Source organism: Cyprinodon variegatus, unplaced genomic scaffold, assembly GCF_000732505.1.
Source record: "Cyprinodon variegatus isolate N-32 unplaced genomic scaffold, C_variegatus-1.0 Scaffold1209, whole genome shotgun sequence".
In the NCBI taxonomy this organism is placed as follows: domain Eukaryota; kingdom Metazoa; phylum Chordata; class Actinopteri; order Cyprinodontiformes; family Cyprinodontidae; genus Cyprinodon; species Cyprinodon variegatus.
Window position 1 is genome coordinate 191,121 of NW_015151662.1, and position 24,710 is coordinate 215,830.

At 37.0% G+C, this 24,710-nt stretch overlaps 1 protein-coding gene across 1 annotated transcript; it reads left to right on the forward strand.

Annotated features, from left to right (window-relative positions):
* Positions 1-166: 166 nt before the first annotated feature.
* Positions 167-24,198, forward strand: LOC107102132 (proprotein convertase subtilisin/kexin type 5-like; the record flags this gene model as incomplete). Its single annotated transcript, XM_015401315.1, has 14 exons — positions 167-432; positions 3,273-3,476; positions 3,560-3,628; positions 3,787-3,826; positions 8,534-8,679; positions 11,579-11,773; positions 17,483-17,569; positions 17,662-17,860; positions 17,957-18,180; positions 18,263-18,505; positions 20,509-20,754; positions 22,639-22,834; positions 23,703-23,908; positions 24,067-24,198. Coding segments are annotated over exons 1-14 (2,368 nt in total), but the record flags the coding sequence as incomplete, so codon positions are not given.
* Between the last annotated feature and the right edge of the window lie 512 nt (positions 24,199-24,710).

Sequence of the window (24,710 nt, forward strand, 5' to 3'; positions counted from 1 at the left end):
GGGGGCCAGATAAATGTCCAAACTTTGCAACAACTGGTCCTTAATTTGATGATAAATTGGAAAAATGGTCCTCACTCTGAGAGCTAGACAAGAGCACCCACACCCACCCACGCACCCACACACATACACACACACACACACACCCACACATCGATCAGACAGCCACCGGCGCACCTGCAGCGCGGACATTGCGTCTTTCTCAGACCACCTTCCACGCTGCTTTCCACGCAGTAGCCTGCTCCAGCACAGCCATGAGCTCTATCTCCACAATCCTCCACCTTCTCTTTATATACGTGGGATTTATTGGATGTAAACCTTCGTCGTCTTGTCCGAGCGGACAGTTTCTGCTGAAAAACCAGTGCGTCTTGTGTCATCCCACCTGCTCCGAGTGCGACGGACACGAGCTGTTTGACTGCACTACCTGTGGAGTTTGTGAGTTTGATTTCACCTAAACTACCCAATCAGGGCAAAATAAATCAAGTAGATAGTTTTCTTTTTTGAACGAATGAACAACTGAAGGAATTCAATCTGTAATTTCCCTCAGATTATGACACTTTGTCACGTGTGACATTTCCAATATCTCATAAACGCGATAACCTTTTATCTGATGCATTAATATGTACAGAAATATTAACTTTTTAATGATTACATATCCCTTTTTTTGTTTTCAGGTGTTTTTCCCTCCTGTAAATTCCAACAAGGTTAACAATCATTTTTTTTTTTTTTTTTTCAAAGGAGCACTATTTAATGGTTAACAAACCAAGCCCTTTGCATTGAAGACATGACATGGTCTATCCTTCCCTCTTGTTAAACATTCAAAGAAAAGCCTCAGAATTGGCTGGTTTTTCTGCCACAGGGGCAAAAAGAAAAAAAAAAAGAAAAGAAAATGAAGGTGTGATCATGTTTCTTTCTACTTTTCTCAGAGTAATTTGATCATCTCATAATGGGGGCTTTGTTAATCAAAGAGACATATATCCTCTTGTACTGAATAAAGTAGATTTCCAGTGTTTAAGTGACATGATTTCTGGCTTATAAACAGTGAACAAGTTATGACTTGTTCACAGAAGAAGAAACAAATAAAACACTTCTAGAATGACATGATCATTTTTGGAGCACTATTTTCTTTTCAGGTTAAGTAAATCTGTTTATGGAATCATTTTTCATTGTTTCATCTTCAGATTCTTATAAAGAGCACTGTATCGGTACCGTATGCCAGTATCTACCCACCTCCTTATTTCAAAATTCCACTCCTGGTTTGTTGACTTCATGATAATATGCCATCTTTTTTAGTGTGCAGTGAAATCTGATCACTTAGACTTACTATCTGCAGTGATTTGGTTAACATTTACCACATTGATCCTAATAATTTTGCTCCATATTTTAGCAGGACTCAATACTTTTCTTTTGAGTAGTTTTATGCAGAGAGGGAGCATATTGGTCAAGGTAGTTGGGCGCATTACTTGTTTTATTAATCAAACATTGCTGTTCATTTCAGGTAGTGTTGAACTGTTATGTCTGAAAGTGTGCAGAAAACACCTGGCCATAGCTAGTTCAAAGAGAAATAGTGGTATTTCCCTTCATGGATTAGGCCCTCCAGCAGTCCTCACTAGAGCAGCCAGAAGTTTGGAAACATGACCCCGTCTATAACAATGCCACCACTATGTTTCACAACAATAAGGAGAGTATAGAGAGCTCTTTGGTTTTTCCCAGCATAAAATTATCTTGTGTGATAATTAGTTAACCAGCTTAAATGATAACTGAATTTAATTAATGGTGCTCAATTCGATTATTGAAATAATCATTTAATTGTTAAGTTTCAGAGTATAGATACTCTGAACAAGCTTTAACTGATAGAGATTAATGATACTAAAGTTCAAAAAATATATATTCACATTCTGCATAACAAATAAAAAACGTTTTTGTCTGCCAATATGCTCTATGCAGAACTCCTCAAGTGGAAAAATATAGTTTCGCGTAGTTTAATTCTGTAAAAACATCTTCTTTAAGGAAACTTTTGTTATCCAATTATTAATTGAAAAACTAATTGATAGATTAATCATTTAGCAAAATAATCAGGACTTGCAGCCCTAAATTTAACAGAATTGTTTGTGAACTGGGGTTTACTGAATTGCCTATAATGACCGATAAATAGCGTCGAAGAAATAACTAGGGTAAAAAAAATACAAAGGAAGAATAAAACATACAAAAATATTATAACATGCCCATAAATACATACTTAAAAATATAAGTAATTAAAAAATAAAGTTGAAGATTATAAAGGACAAAAAATTAAATAAGGTAAATATTACAAAGGCAAATACTGTAAATAAAGAAGCTAATTAAAAGAGTTACATACATTTATGTCTCACTGTATAATTAAATTTCTACTTACATTTATTTGTTTATTGTATTTTTGGTGGGAATTAATTGTATGCTTATTTATTTATTGAGCATTTATTTATTTCTGTATTTATTTTTAAATATGGCAGAGTTGGTCCTCCATAGTAAAGCACTTGGCACTATGAAAACAAACAAACTGAATTAAATTAACATGGAATCCTTTTCGTTGGCCATTAGTTATGACTTGCCACGCTAATATTGATTTTTACTGAGAGCAGGTATTCATTTTTTCCAAATACTGACAGATGTCAGTTGATGTTTTTTTTTTTTATCTTTTCGTCATGTATTCAGTTTCCAGTTTCTCTCATCTCTATCACACATAACCATATTTATTTAGTTTTTTTTTCTCTATGTTGTTATTTAGAGTAATACTTCCAACCGTGGTGAATTGCATTCCAACATGACAATTAAAATACCCTTATCAAAATAAAAAATACATATTACTGGGATAAATGCTTTTCCCGTATTTGCAGTAATACGCCTCAGAATAAAGTTTCTAGCCAGATTTATCTCATTTGAAACATTACCAATTTGTCTTAATGCAGCGATGTGTTAGTTGTGGTCAATATATTTGAGATGCACTCATTACCTGCTGCTGGTGTCCGCTTTTATTAATCATCTGATTAATTCCCTTAATGTCCTAGTTCTTAATCATTGGCACTGATTCTCTTGGTGAGCCTCTCCATCTGTTTTAGTGACAGGTACTGAGCAGTCCTGCAGTAACTGTGCTGTGTCATCTTTCTTTTATACCTTGGACTGCATTTATCCCTTCATTTATTTTGAGAACCATAGTGATTTATGCACATTCTTAAGCAATGATAATACAATTGGCTTCATGGCAGGAGGTTCAGAGTCTTCCTCTTCTTCCACAGATGAAGACGGACAGGAGCGTTTCCTGCACCAAGGTCGCTGTCGGACGCACTGCCCCAGGGGATTCTACCCTGACAGGGGTCACTATGCCTGCCTGCCCTGCATAGCCAATTGTGAACTCTGCACAGATGGCAATTTGTGTGCCAAATGCCGGGAACGCTACAAACTTCAGAACGGGGTCTGTCAACCAGCGCTTTGTGACATAGGTAAAACGGCGAAGCTGAGTCCATGTGTAGGATTTAACTGGATAGAAATTGTTGTTTATTGTTTATGGTTCTGTGTGCTTCAGGGCAGATGCTGGACCCCGATACAGAAGAGTGTATTGACTGTGAAATGGGCTGCAAAACATGTTCTACAGGTAAATAGGCTTTCTATGGGAGCACCCCTCTTTAACCTCTAATGTAAAAAAGTATTATCAATTTACATCAGGACTCTGATGATGTTGGTGCAAAGTGCAGTTTGTTTTTTCCTTTGAGTTCTAATTACTAATCTCAATTTCTCCTTTATACTGAGAAGACCCTGAGATGTGCAGCAGCTGCACTCAAGGTTACTTTCTGTGAGTATTTATTTCCTTTTTCTTTCCTTTTATTCAGTGAATACACATTTTCACTGCTCACATGTTTGCTGGTAGAAAAGTCATACAATAGGGTCTCATTTTCTTTTCTTTAAACAAAAATGCTGCAAAGCAAATAAAGCCAAATTATTTTTTTCTTTGTGAAGAACTCATCTTTGCAGCTCTTTATAACTGTTGTCAAAAGCAAAAGTACTCCCACTCCTTGAATGTTTTCTTGCAACCAGAGACTTTTTTGTTGGTCCTCAGTGCCTAAATTCTTTGTAGATTTGTATGTTTAGACATCAAATATTTTTTTCATATTCTTCTATACAAGAAAGCACAAGCTCAGTTGCATTACATATAGTGACAGATTTTTCGAGTCTAGATTTTAAGATTTATTTCGGATGTTTTACATTCAATGCTTTTTTCGTCTTCTTTTTTTTTTACCTTGCATAATGTCATGAAAGTGAACCTAAACATTCAGTTTTTGAGCTAATAATCTGACCAAGGAATCTTCTGTCTCCTGTTTGATCTCCTCAATTTTGTTTGTAGTAAAAAACAATTAACATACAAACAACAGAAAAAAAATCTTGTTGTGTTTATGAACAACTTTGTTTTTTCCACTTCCATTGAGGTCAGATTTATTTCGTGCACAGGTTCTAGTCATTCTGTTAAAATATTCTCCCAGGTGAGCTCTGAATATTTGCAGATCAGACCTGTATCATGGTGATCATTGGGGCTGGATAAATAATAAAAATTTCAGTATATTCACAACTAATATAGATGCAATTTCCAAAATGTGCTATTTTTTTGTCCTAGTTACATTTAACAAGTATAAAAATACTAACTATCTCACTCCAACCCTTAAGGTGGCAGTAATATGCTTAAAATAGGTTTGCTGATTCATCTTTGCAAGAATGTTGCCCCGACAGCATGTACAGCATTTAATTGCGCATAGTCCATAAATATCAGCAAGATCAACAGATCTTAAACGAAAGAAGTAACTGTCATAAAAGACATGCGGCTAAACCTGGTAAAGTAGTCGTGGGTGTAACTGCCCGGCCCTGACTGCCAGAGCAGCAGAGGAGCAGGGATTGATGTCAAGGGACTGCAGACAGCAGGTTCCCAGGTAGGAACAGACAGGAACCATTACATTCTATACAAAATCTGTAATTTTTTCATTACAAAGACACAAAAAAACTGAGATTTAATCAGTTCCTCTTTGGTCTTCATGAATATGGAATTGCACTATTGGCCCATTTTTTTTTTTTACATTAAAGTGTTTTTCCTACTAGGTAAGGTTTCCATTGTCTTACATACTATTAGCTTATAAACAATGAAAGAAATATCACCCTTTAATTTTCAAATTTCAATTATATTTTAAAATATTTTCTTTTTGATCAAATTTATTTTGACACAGCAAATACAAAAAACGTTCTCATTGGTTTAAAAAAACACCCATTAGACAAAATCTCAATAAAATCCACCATGTTTGTGGTTGTAATGGAAACATTTAAAAGAAGAAAAAAAAGTAGAGGAGGGATGTTTACTCTTGCCCTGCACTGTGCCTTTTTTGTTGTGAGAAGCTTAGGATTTCCTACTAATGCATTTTCTCCTTGTTACACTGTTGCTTTGCAGCAAGAATGTCTGTAATTTAAATCCTGGTCTTTGGTTTTTCTGCGTGGTTTCATGTTTTTCACATGCATGGATGCTTTCTGGGTACTCTTCATTTAGCAGCTGGGAAATATGCACAGTTAGTTTATTGGTCTCTCTGAGTTTCTCTTCGTAGTGAGTGAAATTGCGCATCAATAACTGTTCATCCTGTGGTGAACAAGTAATCTGACGGGCATTCACCCACCAGTGACCACTGGAATTAAGCTGCCCCCACACATCTAGAAGGATAAGCGGTTATTAGAAGATATATTGATTTATTCGTAGCAGATATTTTATCAAACTGTTTTTGTATTATAAAAAGTTTCATTAACTTAAGTGAAACATAATTTTTAATCTATACATTTGTTTTATGTAGTTATTCTGAATGGTAGGTGGTCTATATCTGTCCATCTACCTTACATGATCACAGGTAGCTGGTTGCTGGGTGAGAGGCGGGCTACACTTTAGACAGGTAGCCAGTCTCTCTTAGGGCAACATACACAGGAAAGCAATCTCACATGTGCAAAATTTAACCTTTCAGCAATTGTTCTAATGTGTCTGTATTTTTGGGCAGCTGAAAGAAAACTGTTGTAACCAGAAAAAAACTCATGTATGCCTACAATGCGCAAATTTCACACACGTTACAGTTTATTTTGATTTATCTACTGAAAAAAATATATCTGTCCATATAATTATTTATTCAGGAACATTTCCCAACCATTTCAGCTTGGTTTCCTTTTTGGTATTGCAAGAACCTTTTGCCAGGATTCCTGTTTACAGCAGCTTATCTCTTAGAACCAGTGAGAAAAAGTAGTTTAAAAGCTAGAACAGAACACCAATTGTATACTCCTCCCCTGAGTTTAGGCCTCCTGGTATGGTGTGAGTCAGGTTACCCTCCTTTTTTAGACACAATCTGTTACCTGAAACTCAGTTTGAGCTTAGAAGAGACCTGACAGAGCATGTCATGCAGGGAACGAACACTGAGAAATGAATGCATAGCTAACAAACTTCAGATTTTCAGTTTTAAGCAAAACTATTCACTTACCTCCTTGTAGAGGTTCACAGAAATACTCAGTCTTCCTCAGTGCATATAGGTGAGTCAGAGTAATGGTTTTAAAAATATGAAATGACAGGCCATCTTAGTAATTCCTGTAGCCACGGTTCTTATTGCATCTACCATGGGTTACACAAACCAATAAAAGAAACCCAATAAACTATGAGTCAATCATAGAGCGAAAGAGCCACCGCTCTGGGATAGATTGTGACAGTTCCCAGTGTTTTAAGAGTTTGTGGTATTTCAGTCTCAGCCTTCAGCTAAAAAGGAAAAATGTTAAAGGTTTAAAATATATACAGTTTTGGTGTAACTATGAATCCCTTGGGCCTTTGTCACTCTTGAATAAAAGGCTTACTGTTGGAAAAAAAAATCTCAGCATGATGGATGTTTGGTATTTGTTGACATTTATCTTTCTCCCCATGGTGCTAAAGAAGTGCAGCTAAACTAGAAAATTGCTGAGCTGCATTTGGAATATAGTTTAAACCCGCTCATTTGTAGGACTTTATACATAAATTACAGGGAGTTTCACTAGTTTCTTGCAAAATAATGTGGTAAAAGACCTATCTGAAAGTTTCGATGGATTGCAAATATGCACTCCTGGAATGCATGGTCTAATATTTGCAGAGAGGGCTTCTTAAATATCCCACAGATTCTCAAGCAGAGCATCGTCTCCCGGCTTCAGACATATCCGGGTCTCCATCTCTAGCTATTGTGAGTGAGCTGATGGATGTGGTGTGGCGTCTCCAGCTGTTTGTCCTCAAACAGCGACCACATCCTATCACCAAATCCACGGCAACACAGTTGGAAGTGCAGCTTGCACTGTCAGTGGTCATATTCTGCAATAGAGGGAGGTGTCACAACATGCAGCAAGAGGGACATTATTAGGAAAGCTAGAGGGTAATTGGTAGGCTTGAGCTGCTTACTTAGAATAAGAAATCAACAATAATTCTGAGACAAACTATTAAACAATGCGTCTAAAATTAGATTAGTTATAAGGACATAAAACAAGAACTGTAGGATTTGATTTTTCTTAGAAACCTAACTTTTATTTTATTACCTCTAAGCCATCATCATCTGCTCACATATCTATCCTGCAGAAGGCTTCTTCTTCAGAAAAGTGATGGGTAGTTCTCCTTTATCTAGCATCCACAACACAACCACCAGAGCTTTTTGTGCTCAATATTATTTCCAGGCTGTGCAATTTGTCTTTCTTTGTGATCATGACAAAAGTGTAACAATCTTTCATTTAGCCAGCTGGCTGCAACTGTGTAGTGACAGGTGGGAGAACAGGATGTGGTCTTACTCTTCATAAAGCTGAAGAAAGCACCTGGTCCTTCATGTTCTTGATAGTCCATTCAAATTAATTTAATAAATAGGAATGATATTAAGTTTTAACCTCTAAAGTGTGCAAACATTTGTATGCATTCCTAGTAATTAAAAGTTTTGAACTATATGCAAATCTCTTCGAAGTGAATAATTTTTCTTGTGATATGCTTAATCTCAATATTGCAAAGGAATAAAGAAATGATTCAACTTTTAAGAGAACAGAACATCCCTACGTGAATTTCTCCTCTACAGTATGTTAGCCATCATGCTATTGTTTCGCTGAATAAACCTTTTAAAGGAGCAACAATGCAGCTGCAGGTGTGTTGTGCACTGACACAGGGGATGTTGAGATCCCTGGTCTCCCAATTCATCTCATCTCAATTTCAAGTGCAGTGAAGCTGCTTGCAGCAGCAGTCACCTTCGGTGCTTTGAAAACAGCAGCTGTTTGATTTTTCTGTAGCATGTTTTTGTTCTGCTCATTCAGGGGTGGGACAAAAAAAGGAGAAACTTCATCTTGTTTAAAAAGCATGGCAGCTAAAAGTCAAACAGCCATTAACCAATTACACATGCTCGTAGAGACAATTAACTTTCTGATTATTATAGATTTTTAATTAAATTTAATTAAATTAATATCATGAATGGTATTTGGTGGTATTTCCATGAATGGTTCTTTACAGTTTCAGACAGAAGTGCCGCAGACACTGCCCTCAGGGCACCTTTGAGGACCATGTTGGTGGAGTCTGTCTGCCATGTCCAGCACCATGTGAGGACTGCAGCACCAACACCCGCTGCCTCGCCTGCCAGCCGGGTTACTTCCTTAACGGTACAAGTGTAAAAACCTCCTATTCTGAGTTTATATTTTCTTCGCTACTTAATGACAAAATTAAAGTGAAGTGAAAGTGACAGATCATGACAGTTCCTATATTGTACTAGAAGTGCCTGTTTAGTGTGTGTCTGCGAGCATTTATCCTGGTTATAAACAAATAATGGCCCCCTTGAGTCTTCATTTGGTTTGCAAATCAGGTGAGTGTCAGCAAATCTGGTAGAAAAGATATGCAAATGTATGGTTTATGCAAAGAATAAATTAGCATTGTCTTGTTCTGTATAGGCAATAAGCTATCAGCTAAAAAAGGGTATTTTATTAATAAGGATGAGCCACTGTTCGGTCTCTTTGTTCAAATCAAGCTTACATGTACCCACTTTGTGATTAAATAAGAGTCCCTATGAATTGTTATCTCTTACAAGAATGTTCAGTCTTAAGATAGGCATTATGAGGGGTGGAATTTGGAGAAGAGGTGATCTCGGAAAAGGAAATAAGAAACTACAATGGTGGTTCTTCCTTTAGGAAAACCACAGTTGCACCTTAACAGATTTCTTCTATTATTCTTTTAAATCTCAGCTAAATGTTTTAGATCATTAAATAATGTAATGAAAGAACAATAAACTCATATATTAATTCTTTCATAACTATTTTATTATCTAATCCAGTCTGACCCTATTTGAAAATCTAATTTACTTCCTTCTTAAATTGTTAATACCGGTATATATTAGCATCTTTTAGAAAACAGGTCATTTTCACCAGCCACACCCAGTCCTAATCACTGCCTAATTTACAGAATCAAGAAATCTCTTCAATAAAATCCTGTCTGCCAACATGAAGTTGGCTAAAATATCTTCATAACCATTACACCATATCGAATATGTCAGAGAAAAGACAAAAAACAAAGTAATCTACATTTTATGGTGATGCAACCTCTAAGGCTTTGAAGCTCCGGCTTATCCCGATTAGAGCCATCATCTACAAATGGAGACGAGTAAAGAGTGGTCAGACTTCCCAGAGGTGGCCTACCCACCAAAATAACTTTATAACTACATAAATAAGGCATGCTGAAGCTCTGCAGGCCAATCATATCCCAGCACTTTCATGTTTAACATGAAAGGAACTGTTAAAAACTGACATTATTAGAGTTTCAGAGTGAAAACCACTGTGGACCAACAGCAGTCAAAAGGCCTGTCTGAAATGTACTGAAAACATCTTGGAGATTTGATTAGAGCTGGGTATTTTGGCCAAAGTCGCGAATTGATTCGATTTTGATTCATACAGTTCTTAATCGATTAATTTCAATTCGATGTGTTTTTACAATAATGAAAGTGGTTCAACTGTGTTTCAAAATACTCATGTAATTTATTTTTTACAGTCATATTGAACACAAAGTGCAAACTTAATGTAAATCAGTTTAAACTTGAGATGTGAACAAAACTGTCTCAAAAGTGGCAACTTGTTTGTGAAAAGTGAAAAAGTGAAGCCTCACACAAGCAAGCAGACATGACACAGCAGACTTGCATGATAATAAAAATAATAATAATGAATTTTATTTATAATGCACTTTACATTTGATTTCAAATCTCAAAGTGCTAATGAGCTGCATTATCTTTACTGCACAAACCCTATTTGTAGCGCTGTCTTTAACAACTACGGGGTGTTTTCTGTTTCCATTTGTCAATGTCTTCAGTCAACCTATTGGCTATATTTGCAGCTGTCTGGCTTGAAGTAATCTTGGTGGTCTGTAGCACGAGATGCGAGGTGCCAATCATTATCAATGTGGTGGGAAGTCACCTTAATGTCACATATCCGGCACATTATTTTCAGCTGTTTTAAATCAAAAATGGTTCCAGACATCAGACTTCAGTTGGGACGAGTGCTGAGCGGTGCGTTACTTGGGTCGGCATTTGCACACGTCTGCTCATTTGAATGTGAGCGTCACGTGCGTCACTATAAAACTAATCGATCTCATTACCTACACATCAATTTTGCAAAAATATAAAGGAATCTATCCAAAATTTTTTTCCCCAGCCCTAGATTTTGTGAAAAATGTTCTGTGAACCAACAAGAAAACACTGAAACTTTATGGTGGCAAAGTGTCCCTGTTAAATATGGCATAAACCTAACACAGTGTTTAAGAAGAAGGTAGTCATCCCTACAGTCAAACACGTTAATGGTAGTGTGATGGTCTGGGGTTTCTCAGCTGGCACAGAAAAAGAAGGATGTCCCATAATGTATGTTACCATGAATCCCGCTCCCTGTCAGAGGATACATTTATGTGACCTGAAGCATAAACCATCTTTGGTCTCATGATGGAGTAAAAAAAATACCCAAAGCAAACCAACTTAGCAATCTGTGAAAGGTTCAGCACAACGTAGAAATAGCTTTGGATTAGCCAAAAAGGAGTCCAACCTAAATATAAATGAGATACTGTAATGTGAGCATAAACAGGCACCCCCTACAAACCCCCCAACATTACTGACTTAAAACAATGTCACCAAGAAAACTGAGCCAGAAATTATCTCCTGAAAGACTCACTGACAGTTTTACAAATGATAGTTGATGAAATTGATGACAGCTGCTGTCATTAAATTGTCATTGCCGTTGTTTTAAACAAATCCCAGGTCGATTTGGATAGTGTTAAATATAAGAGATATATGAGATAATACATTTAAAACTAATTTTTTTACTTACTTACCGTATTCACATTAAAACATGATTTTAAGAACAAATAATTGGAATAACCAAAAATCAAAATGCATGCTCACCCCTCAGTAAGCTGATATTATTTATATTTAAACAGTGAGGTGTAAAGTGCGTTGTATCTTTACTAAGGTCTGTGTTCAGTTTTTGAGAACTGTATCACAGCAATGAAGTCACTTCGTCTCTGCTGCAACAGGATGGGAGTGTATAAAGCAGTGTCCACCGCAGACCTTCAGTGATTCCAGTGGGCGGCGCTGTCAGCCTTGCCACAGCGTGTGCCAGAAGTGTCATGGGCCTCATTCCACAGAATGTGACCTCTGTCTGAGCGGTAATCTTCCTCTGCATGGACAGTGCCCCCAGGTTAACTGCCCGCTTGGCCAGTATTTTGATGGTGAGTGAAAGTCTCATTTAATTTTGTCTCATGATTAACGTTAAAGGAGAAATCTAGCTTGAATGTTTGAAGCAAATGAAAAGGTTGAACTTTCAAATCGTGTGCTTGGGTGAGTAGAAATATATTGCATCAATTACTAAATGGATTTTACAGTTTGTTTCTTTTTAGAAAGAAAAGGGCAACGGTAAAACCAAATAAATGTTAAATAGTTTTGACTCACCAAGATGAAGTGATGTAAAATCCACTCTTTTTGTTTTTCACACTCATTACCAGTAAGGCGACTGCATTTGGTGAAAAGATTAATCTTAAATCTATTTGATGATGAGGGTTGATTAGTAGAATTAAGGATGCAGCAATCAAGGTGCTTCATCATCACATTCTGCTCATTGTTGTTAAAAATAAATCTGGACCATCAGTCCTGCTAATTAAAACTGTGTGAAACAAAGACAAACTACCAGGTCATTAGTTTATTGGTTCCAGTTGTGACCTTGCTTTTATACAGTATGTCCTACCGGTAGGTTTATTCATGCTCAGGACTTTAGTATAGAATTTTGTTTATAACACCAATCCTAGGTATTCTGATTAATTTGTGACCAGGGCAATCTTTTTCATAAAATATTTTATTTCTGTTTAAAACCCAATGTGAGATTTTCTTTAGAGTGGAAATGGAAAACTGTGGAGCATCCTTACATAAAGCAAGAACAGGGTATTTCTGACTTTGTGTGTACATTATGTAGACCAACTTTTATTGTACTTTTTTCTTTTTGAAAATGTTAAAACCTTTTTCGCTGTTCATTAACCTCTAGTGAGAACTTAGAGGTTTAAGGAGCCAACAGGTTTTAGCCCTGGCTGACTATTAAGGGGTTAAAATGTTTCTTTGTCTTTAACCATTTTAAATCAAGTTGTTTTAATGTCCAACCGGGACTGTTTTATTATGCCTGTAATGTTTAGCCTCATTCTATGTTCTAAATACCAAAATAATCTGCCCTTAAGTGTGTTGTTTCACTTTTTGTCTTCCATAAAACAAAATGATCACAGAATTTCAACTCATACTAAAAAAATGTTGAGGATGATTATATAAAAAGTTATAATTTTGGTACATTTCATAATGCTTAACCCGACACATTTATCAAGCATTTAAGCCTGCAATTCAAAATCACTGCACAGTTTGCTAGCTTTTTTTATGGCAAGATAATAATGGTAAAAGTTGGTATGAGGAAAGTGGAAAAGATTTGTCGAAAGGAATGTGCGAGATTTCGTGTTACTCTTAACAATATATGAAACAAAGCTCACATAAATTGGTTTAATCTGATTGTTGAATGTATGTCTGGCATGCTGAGGTAATCTTATCCAGACCAGAAACCTGTCCAAGAATTGAGTGAAGTCAGACAAGGGAGAGATCAAACAGAGCATCAGAGAAACCAAGGACCCTGTTTTCAATCCCTGAGTACAAAATCATTACCATGTATTGATGGTGAGCGCTGTATTTGATTAATGTAGCATGTGCTTCTCAAACCATTGGCTCTCTGTGCCAAGTATTCACACATTTTCTGGAAAATTAATCTGAGCAATTCAGTTCAGATTCAATTATTTTAATTAATTTAATGAAAAGGGAAATTAAATGTTGTTTTAACTCAATTTGTTTTTTTTTTATAATGAGTCTTTGTAGCTGTTAATTGATATCTACAGTCATAATCTCCTGTAGCTGTCTGTTCTACAGTGAATCTGGGATCTAGTTGATTAGACCTGTTGTCTTTCAGATTAAAAATGTTCTTCTTGATTCATCAAGATTTGAAGACATTTCGCCACCTCTCCAGGAAGCTTTCTCAATTCAAATGTCTGGATCCGCAGTGAGTTTGAGTCTTATATAGACAAAGCCTTGTACTGCTTGGAAACATGCATGTTGGAAACATGCTTTCTCAATTCAAACTCACATTTGAATTGAGAAAGCTTCCTGGAGAGGTGGCGAAACGTCTTCAAATCTTGGAAACCAAGTCCAGTGGATTTTTTTGAACTTTTATGGAATGACTATGACCTGGATGACTGAGAATCTTCATCAGCATGAGGTCAGAGAAGTAACCTATTTGACTGATACAGAACGTCTAGGAAGAAGCTGGCTTCCTGGAAGGTGAACCTCTGCCCCAGTTTCAAGTGGTCCTAACAAGTTCTCTTCCTGGATACCCACAATCTAGGTCAATTAAATGTAGCCACCAACTCTTCATATTTTCTTTGTTTCTGCTAAAGAAAAGTATTTCTATAACATGATGCTGTGATCACTATCTTCCACTGTGGAGAATCATTATCTCTAAAGTTAGTCTGTCCACATAGTTTATTGTGTAAAAGAAAAAAGAAAAAAAGCAGAATTTTCATCTTATTTATCTCATTTTTTGCAAAAAGAGTATTTAAAAAAAAAAATCTTTCAAAAAAAGGCACATTTTTTGCCACACTTTCATCAAGTCTACATTTGTAACATTTCAAACAAAAGATTGTCCTGTGCACTGAATCTCAGCAGCTCCTTCAGAGGTACTATCAGCCTCATAGCTTGTTATTAAACGAAATTAACAGCCATGTCAATTTAGACTCTAGCTGTGCTGCTCCCTTTTTTGTCAGATGGTCGATAGAACAGTGCTCTGTAAGATTTTCAAAGTTTGGAATGTTGTTTTGTAGACATTTCTTTCCCTATTTAAATGTTTGCATAGCTATTCTTAGTTATCTATTTGTTCTCTAATGTATAACTAAGGTATGGGGCCTTATCTACTAAAGGTATGTAAATACACAAAAGTACAATAAGAAATCCTCATTTAAATAAGTGATCCGCACCACTTTTTTTTACCCATTATCATCTGCTTATGCAATCTAAACAGATCACTCAGAACATGCCCCTTAATTGCACATAGAATACGTATTTTGAACTTTAGTTTCATTCAATTTATTTTTTCATTTATTCAATTTAATGCCTATTTTATTCAATTTCGTGCCTCTCATTTGGGATTTTAGTAGATCAGGGCTTATGAGCATAATTTCATTATTTTCTTGTGCAGTTTAAGAGAAATAAACAAAAATAAATATAGCACAACATCACAGAGCTCAGTGGTGACACAAATAAATGTAACTGTAAAAGTTCCACCACAATAAAACAGCACACTGGCTGCCATGACTTATTCTTCACACCATGCATTTGCACGTTGTGTAGTTAATTGAGTATGTGACAAACTGCTACTAACTCCAGGTTGTAGAATGCAGTGAAAATGACATTCAAATCAGGCCCAAAAGTAACTGAAACAACCAAACCTATTCACTTACACTTATACTCTGTTCAGTATTCATTTAATCAGCAGTATCCAAAGTTGTGTCCAAACACCATTTTTAGTCAGAAACCGTACTTATGGAATATGTTAGACAGCTGTTCCATCCTCTAAGTTAAAGCATTAATAATATTTTATACATTACCTTCTCTGCTCTTTGGGTCAACATTTCTTAACCTGATGCTTTGCACTTGCCTGGAGATCAAAACAATAACCCACAATAGCAGCATCAACAATAAGAATCATGAGTCACATCCATTAAAATAGATATGTATGAGTTATAGTCAGAACATTGCATCAGTTTAAAACTGTTTTGCAAGATGTTTTAATTATTTGTTCGGTTTCCCTTCTTCCAGTCATTTGTCATCTGTATCTGTTATTTGCTGGATCGGAACCCAACACTATAAATTACAGTTTAATTAAAAGAGGAAGTGCAGTCTTTATTTATTTTGACTATTGCCAAGTGTTTGTCATTTTAGAGATGGATGATTTTAAGTGCTGGTGATTTATATGTGATTCCTTATAATAAAGTTAGGCAGAGAAAGCAAAGTGAAAAAAACTGTTGGCACACTGGCATCATACCTAAGACTGCGCACAAAAATAATTATGCAGAGACGGCATTGATCTGAGGATAGAAATGATTTCCTTTCCACCTTCAGAGGCATGTTAGAGTTTAGTTTCCTGTCCCAGGAGCAAAGGGGGGATCATGTGTCCTGTTCAAGGGTAGCTACCTTAGTAAGGTGGCTTCTCCCTGTAGGGGCAGTGAGACCAAACACACAAACATTGGCTGTGTCTGGCTCTTTGAATACTTTCCCTCTGTGTCTGGGTCAACAGCACAGGGAAACAGTGCTCTGTTGTTTTGGTCATGCAGAGTTATCCACATGAGCTTTGCTTTGGTTGTGCATATTTATAATCTGACCTTTGCACTACTTCCAGGTTGTACAGCCTAGTGTGTTTCTAAACAGCAGAAAATAAACTTATAAATACATAATTTTTACCCAAATAAAAGCTATTTTAATCATACTAGAAGAAGGATGAATCACTAACTACGTTTAAATGGAGAATTTTTAATGCTGGGCAGAATATTAACAAGACTAAAACCCTTTCAAATTATATTATATTATACTTCTCTGATAATGATGTTCTTTGGTTCTTGCTTCTTTTATTTCTAGCTGAAACATTAAAATTTGAGATGTTGTAAAAATCAATCATTCTGCTTTAGTGTTCATTTTCACAAATCTCAGAGGCCTTCAAATGTGCATTTAAACCCAAATGAAACTACACACAGTTGGACTCTTTGTACTAATTAGACTCTTTCAGGGCTATTTATCCTCCAAATGCAGCAGAGTTTTGTTTATTACCTTTTCTATCAACTCTACAGTTATGTGCTACTCTATGTTTATTTGTCCTATAAAAAACCTTAAAACATTTTGATGCTTGTGGTTATCTTGTGACAAAAAACAAGAGGAGCTGCTGCTGTTTACATGTTGTTAGATTCATCTGTTGGCATAGCTACTTTGGACTTTTTTCAATCAGTTCTGATGACTTTGTCTCTTATGGTTTCTGAGCCCTTTTACTGCCAGCAGGACATCATGTGCCTTTTCATGAGGACTGGCTTCTTCCAGCATCATAAAAGCCTGATTAGTCCAAAGCTACGGTGATAATTGCTCTTCTGCAAAGGTTCTTGTGAGACTCTGCTGGTTACTTGTCTGGCCGAGGCCCTTCATCACCAATTAGACACCTCCAGGAAGTCTGCTCCAGACCTTTCCACTGTTTTTCATTATCCCGAATACTGTGGGAAAGGTTCTTGTCGTTCCCAAAATCTTCGCTTCCACACAAATGGAAGACCTTTCAAAAGGTCTCAGATGGGTCTATGCCATCACAATTATTTCCAGTGAATCCAGGCTGGTCTCCAATTATTTTGTAAAAAACATTTTTTATTTAGGCTGTTTTTTGCAGGCAAAATACAGGATTTAACTTAACATTTAATTCAGCCTAATACTTGCTCATCTATCATTACATCTTTTTTAAATACCTGTAGGAATAGTACAGACAAACTTACAATTTTACATGTAATGTATGTTTCTGAATGTATGACATTTGACAAAATGCAAATATACTCAGATAAGAGGAAAACACATGAGAGTCAAGGATACCACTACTTGGTGTCAGTTTTTTCAGGGCAAAGGTTTCTTTGCAAATATGCTTTTATTTGGTACATTTCTTAGTCTTAAGCATTTAGGGCCTTTTCTATAAGGCTATTTTTTGCAAGTTCTATACACTTTGTGCTCTCATTAACTGTGGTCTGAAAACACCTACAGTTTTAAGATATTATGCTACCCTCTACTGGTGGAAAAGGGTAAAATAAGTCTTGCTATTTATTTAACTTGTGTTTAATTTCCAGGGACATTTGGTGGATGCCACTCATGTGATGCATCCTGTAAGACCTGCTTTGGCCCACAGGCACTGGATTGTTCCTCCTGTTTCCAAGGTACAAATGTCGACTGTTCTGTTGTACAGCACGTTGGGACATGATTCCAATTTTTACACACGTATATGTTTGAATGTTTGTGTGTTTCCCAGGATATTTCTTAGATCTGGAGGGTTCTTGTGTAGTGCAGTGTCCATCAGGCTCTTACGCAAACCCTGCAACCCGGCTATGTGAAGAGTGCTCACCAAACTGTGAGGATTGTGTGGACAGCAGTGATAATTGCATCAGCTGCCCCAAAGGCAATAACAAACTTTTTCTGCACCAAGGCCGATGCTGGTCAAATTGCCCAGAGTGAGCAATAGGAGAGAATCTTAAAATGAATCAAATAAGTAATTTTGCCGTTTCCACTTACTTTCATGTCAAATGTCTTCCTTGTTTCATTTCCAGGGGCTCCTTTGAGACTCCAGACGGATTATGTGAGGCCTGTGATAGCTCCTGTTTGACCTGTGATGAAAACAAATTTCAGTGTCTGTCCTGTCCTGATGGCCATTACCTGGAGAGTGGAACATGCAGACTAAACTGTTCACTGCGGACATACCCAGCAGACGATGGGACCTGCAGACGTTGCCCCCCTCACTGTGACGTTTGCTCTGATGACAGAACCTGTTTCAGTGAGTTATCAGATCTGTTCTGAATTATTGCCAAAACTTGATCTCACAAAGGTCTGATTTCCACCTTATCTTAATGCTACAGAATGTACGTTCCTCTACTTGATGCTGAACGGTGTGTGCAAGGCCAGCTGTCCTGTGGGTTATTATGAGGACATGGAAGAGGGCCTCTGTGCTCAGTGCCACCCTACTTGTGGCAGCTGCTCTGGGCCGCTGGCAGATGACTGTGAGACCTGCTCGACCTTCAGTCCCAGACTCTATAAAGGTTCATGTCTCAAAGAATGTCCCATGGGTACATACTATGAGGTGGCAGCTATGGAGTGTCAAGGTGAGAATACAAATTCTATTTCTTGCACTTTTTTAAATTTTTTTTTTATAGTATTCTCACAAATGTTATTAAAATTTTACTTTTTAGTACTCTTAACAGTAAAATCCTTTTCACAATTAAAATTTTGAATATTAATATGCATTCTATAATTAGCCCCTTTCTTTACCTCTAATTAAAAAGAAATGCAATAGATTTCCCTTAGCAGTGTTAAACATATTGTAGCTGTTCTGCAAAGAACTCAGCTGCTAGTTAGAAAATGATAAAGAAAAAACAGCATAATTAAAATTAAGGGACACGACAAAAAAAAGGACAACGGATTATTTTTCTTTAGTAACTCGTTTACATAGTTAAAGAAAAATTGTCCTTATAAAGCAGTTGGCACTGCTTACCATTTTTGCACCAATGATCAAAAACAGCTCATGGCAACTTTATGGGACTTAAAGAGACTTTTTGTAAGTTTTTACTGAAAAATATATATAAAAAAAACATTTATTTAAACCTTCATGACTAAAACATTGTTCGATGATCAGACTGAAACCTTAGTAGTTCACCACCGATGCATCTATAAGCCTGTGGCATATTTTCGTGAATGTACTTTGCATTGGAAGTTCCTGCGCTATTAGCGGCTGTGACGTCCAGTGCCTCCATGTTAAATGAGTCCATCCTAGCAAACATTAAAAGTGTTTGTTTCAGGATGGATTTGGTGGATACTCAGAAGCGAGCATCATCCAGCTTATTCCAAAATAGGAATAATGAGTTTTAGACACCCAATACAACAGCGAAAAATAGAATAAACAAATGCATTTGTACTAAGTACATATAATATATATTGTATTGTATTATATTATATTATATTGACAAATTACCACAGTTTCAACAACTAAGTATTAGAACTATGATGTAATGATGTTAGGAACCACAGAATCAAGCAACTCCATTAGATTTTAGGAGCTATGAATATTAATTTGTTGAACTTTGATAATAATAACTTTTCCTATAAATATATAAGGTTTGCTTTTCATTCAGCACACACAAAGAGCTTATGCATCTTGGTGTAGAACCAAGTAAGAATGTAATATTGAACATTTGAGATGCAGTTAACTGCTCACTTTATCCAATTTTTAAAGGTGACAGAATTCAGGGTATATTAAGTGGATACTTCAGCTCTGTGAAAAAAGAATGAAATCGTTAGTGTCTTAAAATTCATACTGCTTCCCCCCAAAAAAGAGGATGCACCTTTCCTAAGTTTTAAAGGTTTTTGTTTTGTATTTTTTGTCATGCTACTTTCTCTTTAGCATATATTATAGATAGATAAAACACGTCTGTTTCTGATGTTTTTAGATTCAAGATAAAAATAAAAAAAATTAAAAGGCTTTAGGTTTTTATCATATTTTTTTAAAATATCTGCATAATTGAATTACCTTTATTAAAAAGCTTACAATACAGAGGTGACTATCGTGTGATTAAAAATAAAGATAGACTTGTGAAAGGTTTTCTAGAGAGGTAACAACTCTGGATACTTATCATTAAGTGCTTGTAGCTGGTTACATGATGGTAACCTCAAACAACAGCAGGTTACTGAACATTGCAGCATTTAATATTCCCCAAATGGCATCTGTCAGACCTGTCTTAACAGGCACAAACAAAGATACACAGCATGTGGACAAAAGCTGTTTAGCATGTTAGTGACAGTGGACAACACAAAGATGAGGGAGGTCCTCAAAACCCGGTAGCATTTCTTTAAAGATGAAGCCGCTTCCTAACCCAAAGCAAATAAACCGATTCATACAGAATATATTTCTCTATTTGCATGTTGCACAACAAGAACTTTAACCTTTACTAAAGGAGATTTAGAATCCCAAGGTTTGTACCACTGGACTAACTATTCCTGTGTGTAAGATAGGAGTTTCTTTCCTAATACCTGTGCAGTTATGGAGAAGGAAAAAGCAACAAAAAAACAAAAGCAAAGGAAAAACTGTTGTCTGACCTCTTTGACTCTGCAGAATGCCACCAGACGTGCATGAGCTGCAGTGGCCCAGACCCAAACCAGTGCACCCAGTGCGAGAGGGGACTAGTACTGGATCCCAACACTTTACTGTGTGGCGTCACAGGCGACGGGACCTGCCCAACGAGAACTTACCTGCACGATGATCAGTTCACCTGCATAGGTTGCCACCAGCACTGTTATTCCTGTCAGGGCCCTGGCAACGATGAGTGTCTGACCTGTGCCGCCCCCAGATACCTTCACAGTGAGTGTTTTCTACCCATTTTAAGATTCTAAAAGAATTACACAACATAGATAATAAACACACTACTAATTACTTCAGATGATCAATTTTATGATGGATACATTAGAGGTGGCTCCTTACTTGGTTTCTGCTGCTTCCATCTTTAAAATATGAACACAAGGGGTAAAATAAAAAACAATAGTCAAGCTTCCAGAAGAAAAGTTAATCTTTTTTTAGGATATATTGGCAAATAATCATAGATGTAATCCTTCACAGTCTTCAAAGAAAATGAAACTGATTTAAACTCTTTCAACTGAAACCGAATATTTCCATCCTATACGGTGCAGAAAGGATACAAATAAACATTTTCTCTCACTGTGTGACATTGAATCAAACTGCACTCTGTTACTCATACATACGTTGAGATTAGAGTTCCTCTAAATGTTGCAAAAGACCAGATACTGATGAGTTGGGTTTGTTTTTGCCTCTGATAAGGTAACTCACAGCTCAAATGAAGACACAAATGTGGATGAATTTCAAAGCAACAAAGAGAATTGTGGACCTCCACAATTCTCTTGCTTTCCACAAAGAAGGCTTAATTATCAATTCCTTTTGCATTGAATTTCCATGTTCTATATACATGTATGGTTTCTCTTTTACAAGGTTTTTAAAAAGCCTAAAAAGCCCTTGGGCTCCTAGATCAAGTAACTTTATTCTGTGCCAACCATTCTGTTAAAGACTCCTTGTTCCTGTTGGGTTTATCTTTCTCACACTTTATGTTGTTGATATAATAAACAATGAGCCAATGTTTTCTTAAAGCAGATGGTGAGCTTTATCTCTAACACTTCTGCCTTCCAACCAGGATGTCCTGTATTTAAGTTTCACTGGAAGTCTAACTTGATCAGGTGCATCTTTTGTAATCTTTACTACAATCTTTGTAGAAAATTAGGACTTAGGATACATCTTTTTAATGAGAGATTAATGAACTAAGTCTACATCTAGTCTAGCATTATTTAGTCTTTATCCAAGCCCTTTACTGTAACTAGGAATGAAAGAAATATTAGATTTTTTGTTGCGTTACAAATGAGCCAGACAATCCAGACTTCGGTTTACCTCAAACCAACCAAACCCTATTTATACAGCTTTTTGCTGTATAGATAAGGTTCAAGTTTCTTACCAATTAAAAACATTGAAGTGCATGCTTGATAACCATGTTATTTTAAAGGATGTGCTTATTTACCTTTTCAAGTTCTATAGAAGCTGCAAGGCTCTGTTTGGTTTCACATACCTCCCACTTTTCTTATTGGCTTAATAATGATATTTTGTTTTCCAGCATTTTATTGTCATTACACTGTCACAGGTAGAGAGCGCTTCTGCATTTAACCCATCCCATTGGGGAGCAATGGGCTGACATTGTGCGGCGCCCGGGGAGAAGTGTGGGGTTAAGGGTCTTTGCTCAGAGACCCAGAGTGGAAGTCTGTGTTAGTGGGCCTTGAAAACAGATCCTCAGGATTCCAAGCGCAACGCCCTAACCACTAGGCCTCCACTCCTGAAAGCAGACATTAGCGTAAAGCATCTTTCCTAAGGCAGGACAGGGGACTTACCACTTGAGCTAGCCAGCCGCTGTTATATATAGCTCTATGTTTGCAGCTCATTGAAAGTTCCGTTCCAATGTAGTCGTAGTATTAGCATCTACTGTGCAGTTTTAATCATTTTTTTATGGTTTTCCGTTTTTTGTTTTATACAAAAAAAGATTTTCTACCACACCTTAGAGGGCTGTTAAGATAGACAACTCATACAGAATTGTTTTGGGTTTTTTTGATACACAATAAGAAGAAGAGATGCAGAAGAATCCTGAGAACCATAATGAAATATATATATATATATTTTTATTTTATTTTCTAGACAGTAGCTGTGTGGATGAATGTCCTGCTGGTACATACTCCACAAGGCAGGAAGCTGATGGACAGGAGCTGGGACTCTGTTTGCCCTGTGACCATGTCTGCTCCACTTGCACTGGGGCTTCACCTCGAGACTGCCTGACATGCTCTGTTGGATACCTGAGGCTCTTACAGCTCTGCGTCCTCCACTGTCCCCCGGGGTAAGAAAATGAAGCTTGATCTGATTAAATTTAGTTCGCACTGAAGGGTTATGATCATTGATGTCATTTTTAAAAGGGACAGGGGGGAACATGTCCCCTGCACTTTTTCAAAAGTCTGTTTTGGTCTCCTGCACGTTTTACTGTCCAAAAACAATGTTACAGTACAAAGACATTCATCGAGCACTAGGACCAAGTTGAAAACTGCAGCTCAAGCTGAAACCCGCTTCCCTGAGTTTAGACCGCCTACAAGCTCATGAATGGCCCTCCATCTTTTCTTGTGTGATTGTCTGTCACCGTTGTCACTCCTCAGAACCTCACTTTACATAAATTTTTTGAATCGGGTCTGTAATTGGATGGTCAAACACGCTGAAGTTAGTTATATTAAAAAATACTTGTGTCCCCTCACTTCTGAAATCAAAATTTCATCCAAAGTTGTGATTAGGTTGAAAGGCAGCACATGTCATCAGCTTTTTTTCAAATCAGACACATGCTGGGGTCAGTTCAGGGTCTTTCTGCATGGAGTTTGCATGTTCTCCCTGTGCATGTGTGGTTTCTCGCCGGGTCTTCCTTCCACAGTCTAAAAACATTATTGTTGGGTTGATTGGCAGCTCTCAATTGCCATTAGGTGTGAATGTGTGCGTGAATGATTGTATGGCTTTGTTCATCTCTGTATTGCCCTGCAACAGACTGGTGACCAATCTAGAGTATACCCCGCTTCTCGCTCATAGACTGCCGGAGAAAGGCACCAACCGCACCATGACCCTGATTGAATAGGCAGGAGAAGATGGATGGATGGATGGATGGATGGATATATAAATATGTATGTATATGTTTTTTGTACTAAATTGTCATCTATGTATTTCTTTAGGTATTACAAACAGGGCTCTCACTGCCAAAAATGTGACCCGTCCTGCGAGCTGTGTTCAGGACCAGGCCCTGAATCCTGCAGGGCTTGTCTCCCTCCTCTGTTGGAGCTACAAGGCACCAAGCTGTGTGTCGAACGCTGCCCCCACCGCTTCTATCAGGTTGATGACATCTGCAAACAGTGCCATACCAGTTGTCAGACTTGCACAGGTACAGGCTTGATGTGTTATATATATTATTCCTGATTAAGTCAATGATAAGCTGTATTTTCCATCTACAGGATCAACCACCTGTCTTTCTGATGTGTCAATGTTTGAGGATACATTTTCCCATTTGTGTAAGAATAGTGTGATTACATGTGATTTCAGATGCTTCGCCTCAAGGCTGCCTGACATGCGACTCGGGGAGCACTCTGAGGGACAAAGTCTGCTACCCACGCTGTGAGGAGGGCCGATACTTCTCAGAAATGGTAAAATATAATTTATCTGTAGTGGTTCAAAGTGATCAGGGAGACTAAATACATTAAGACACAAAACATGAAACACTTTTCATTTTTTTCTTTTTAGTTCATTTAAATGAGAGAGATAAAAGCACCAACATTAATCTGTCAGATATATATATATATATATATATATATATACATATATATAAAAAAATATTCAGAAACCTCCTTTTCATTGGCTTGTAACCATAATCTTTATATTTTATTGTGATTTTAATAGACCAGCACCAAATAGTGAATAACTTGGCTGTGAAAGGAAGGGATACGCCATTTTATTTTTTTCCAAAATCCACTTTATTTTATTGTTATGGACTAACAATCCAAAATTTTTCACATCCAATCTGATTCCATTACTTGAATTAGTATATGCATGCACACCCAAGAGTCAAGAAAAGGTTAGAAATGTTTATTGAGATCAGGAAGGAGGTCCAGGACTGAGGAAACAGGAATGAGGCCCCGTCCACACGAAGACGAACCCTGGCCTAAACGCACAAATTTTTCACCAAACCA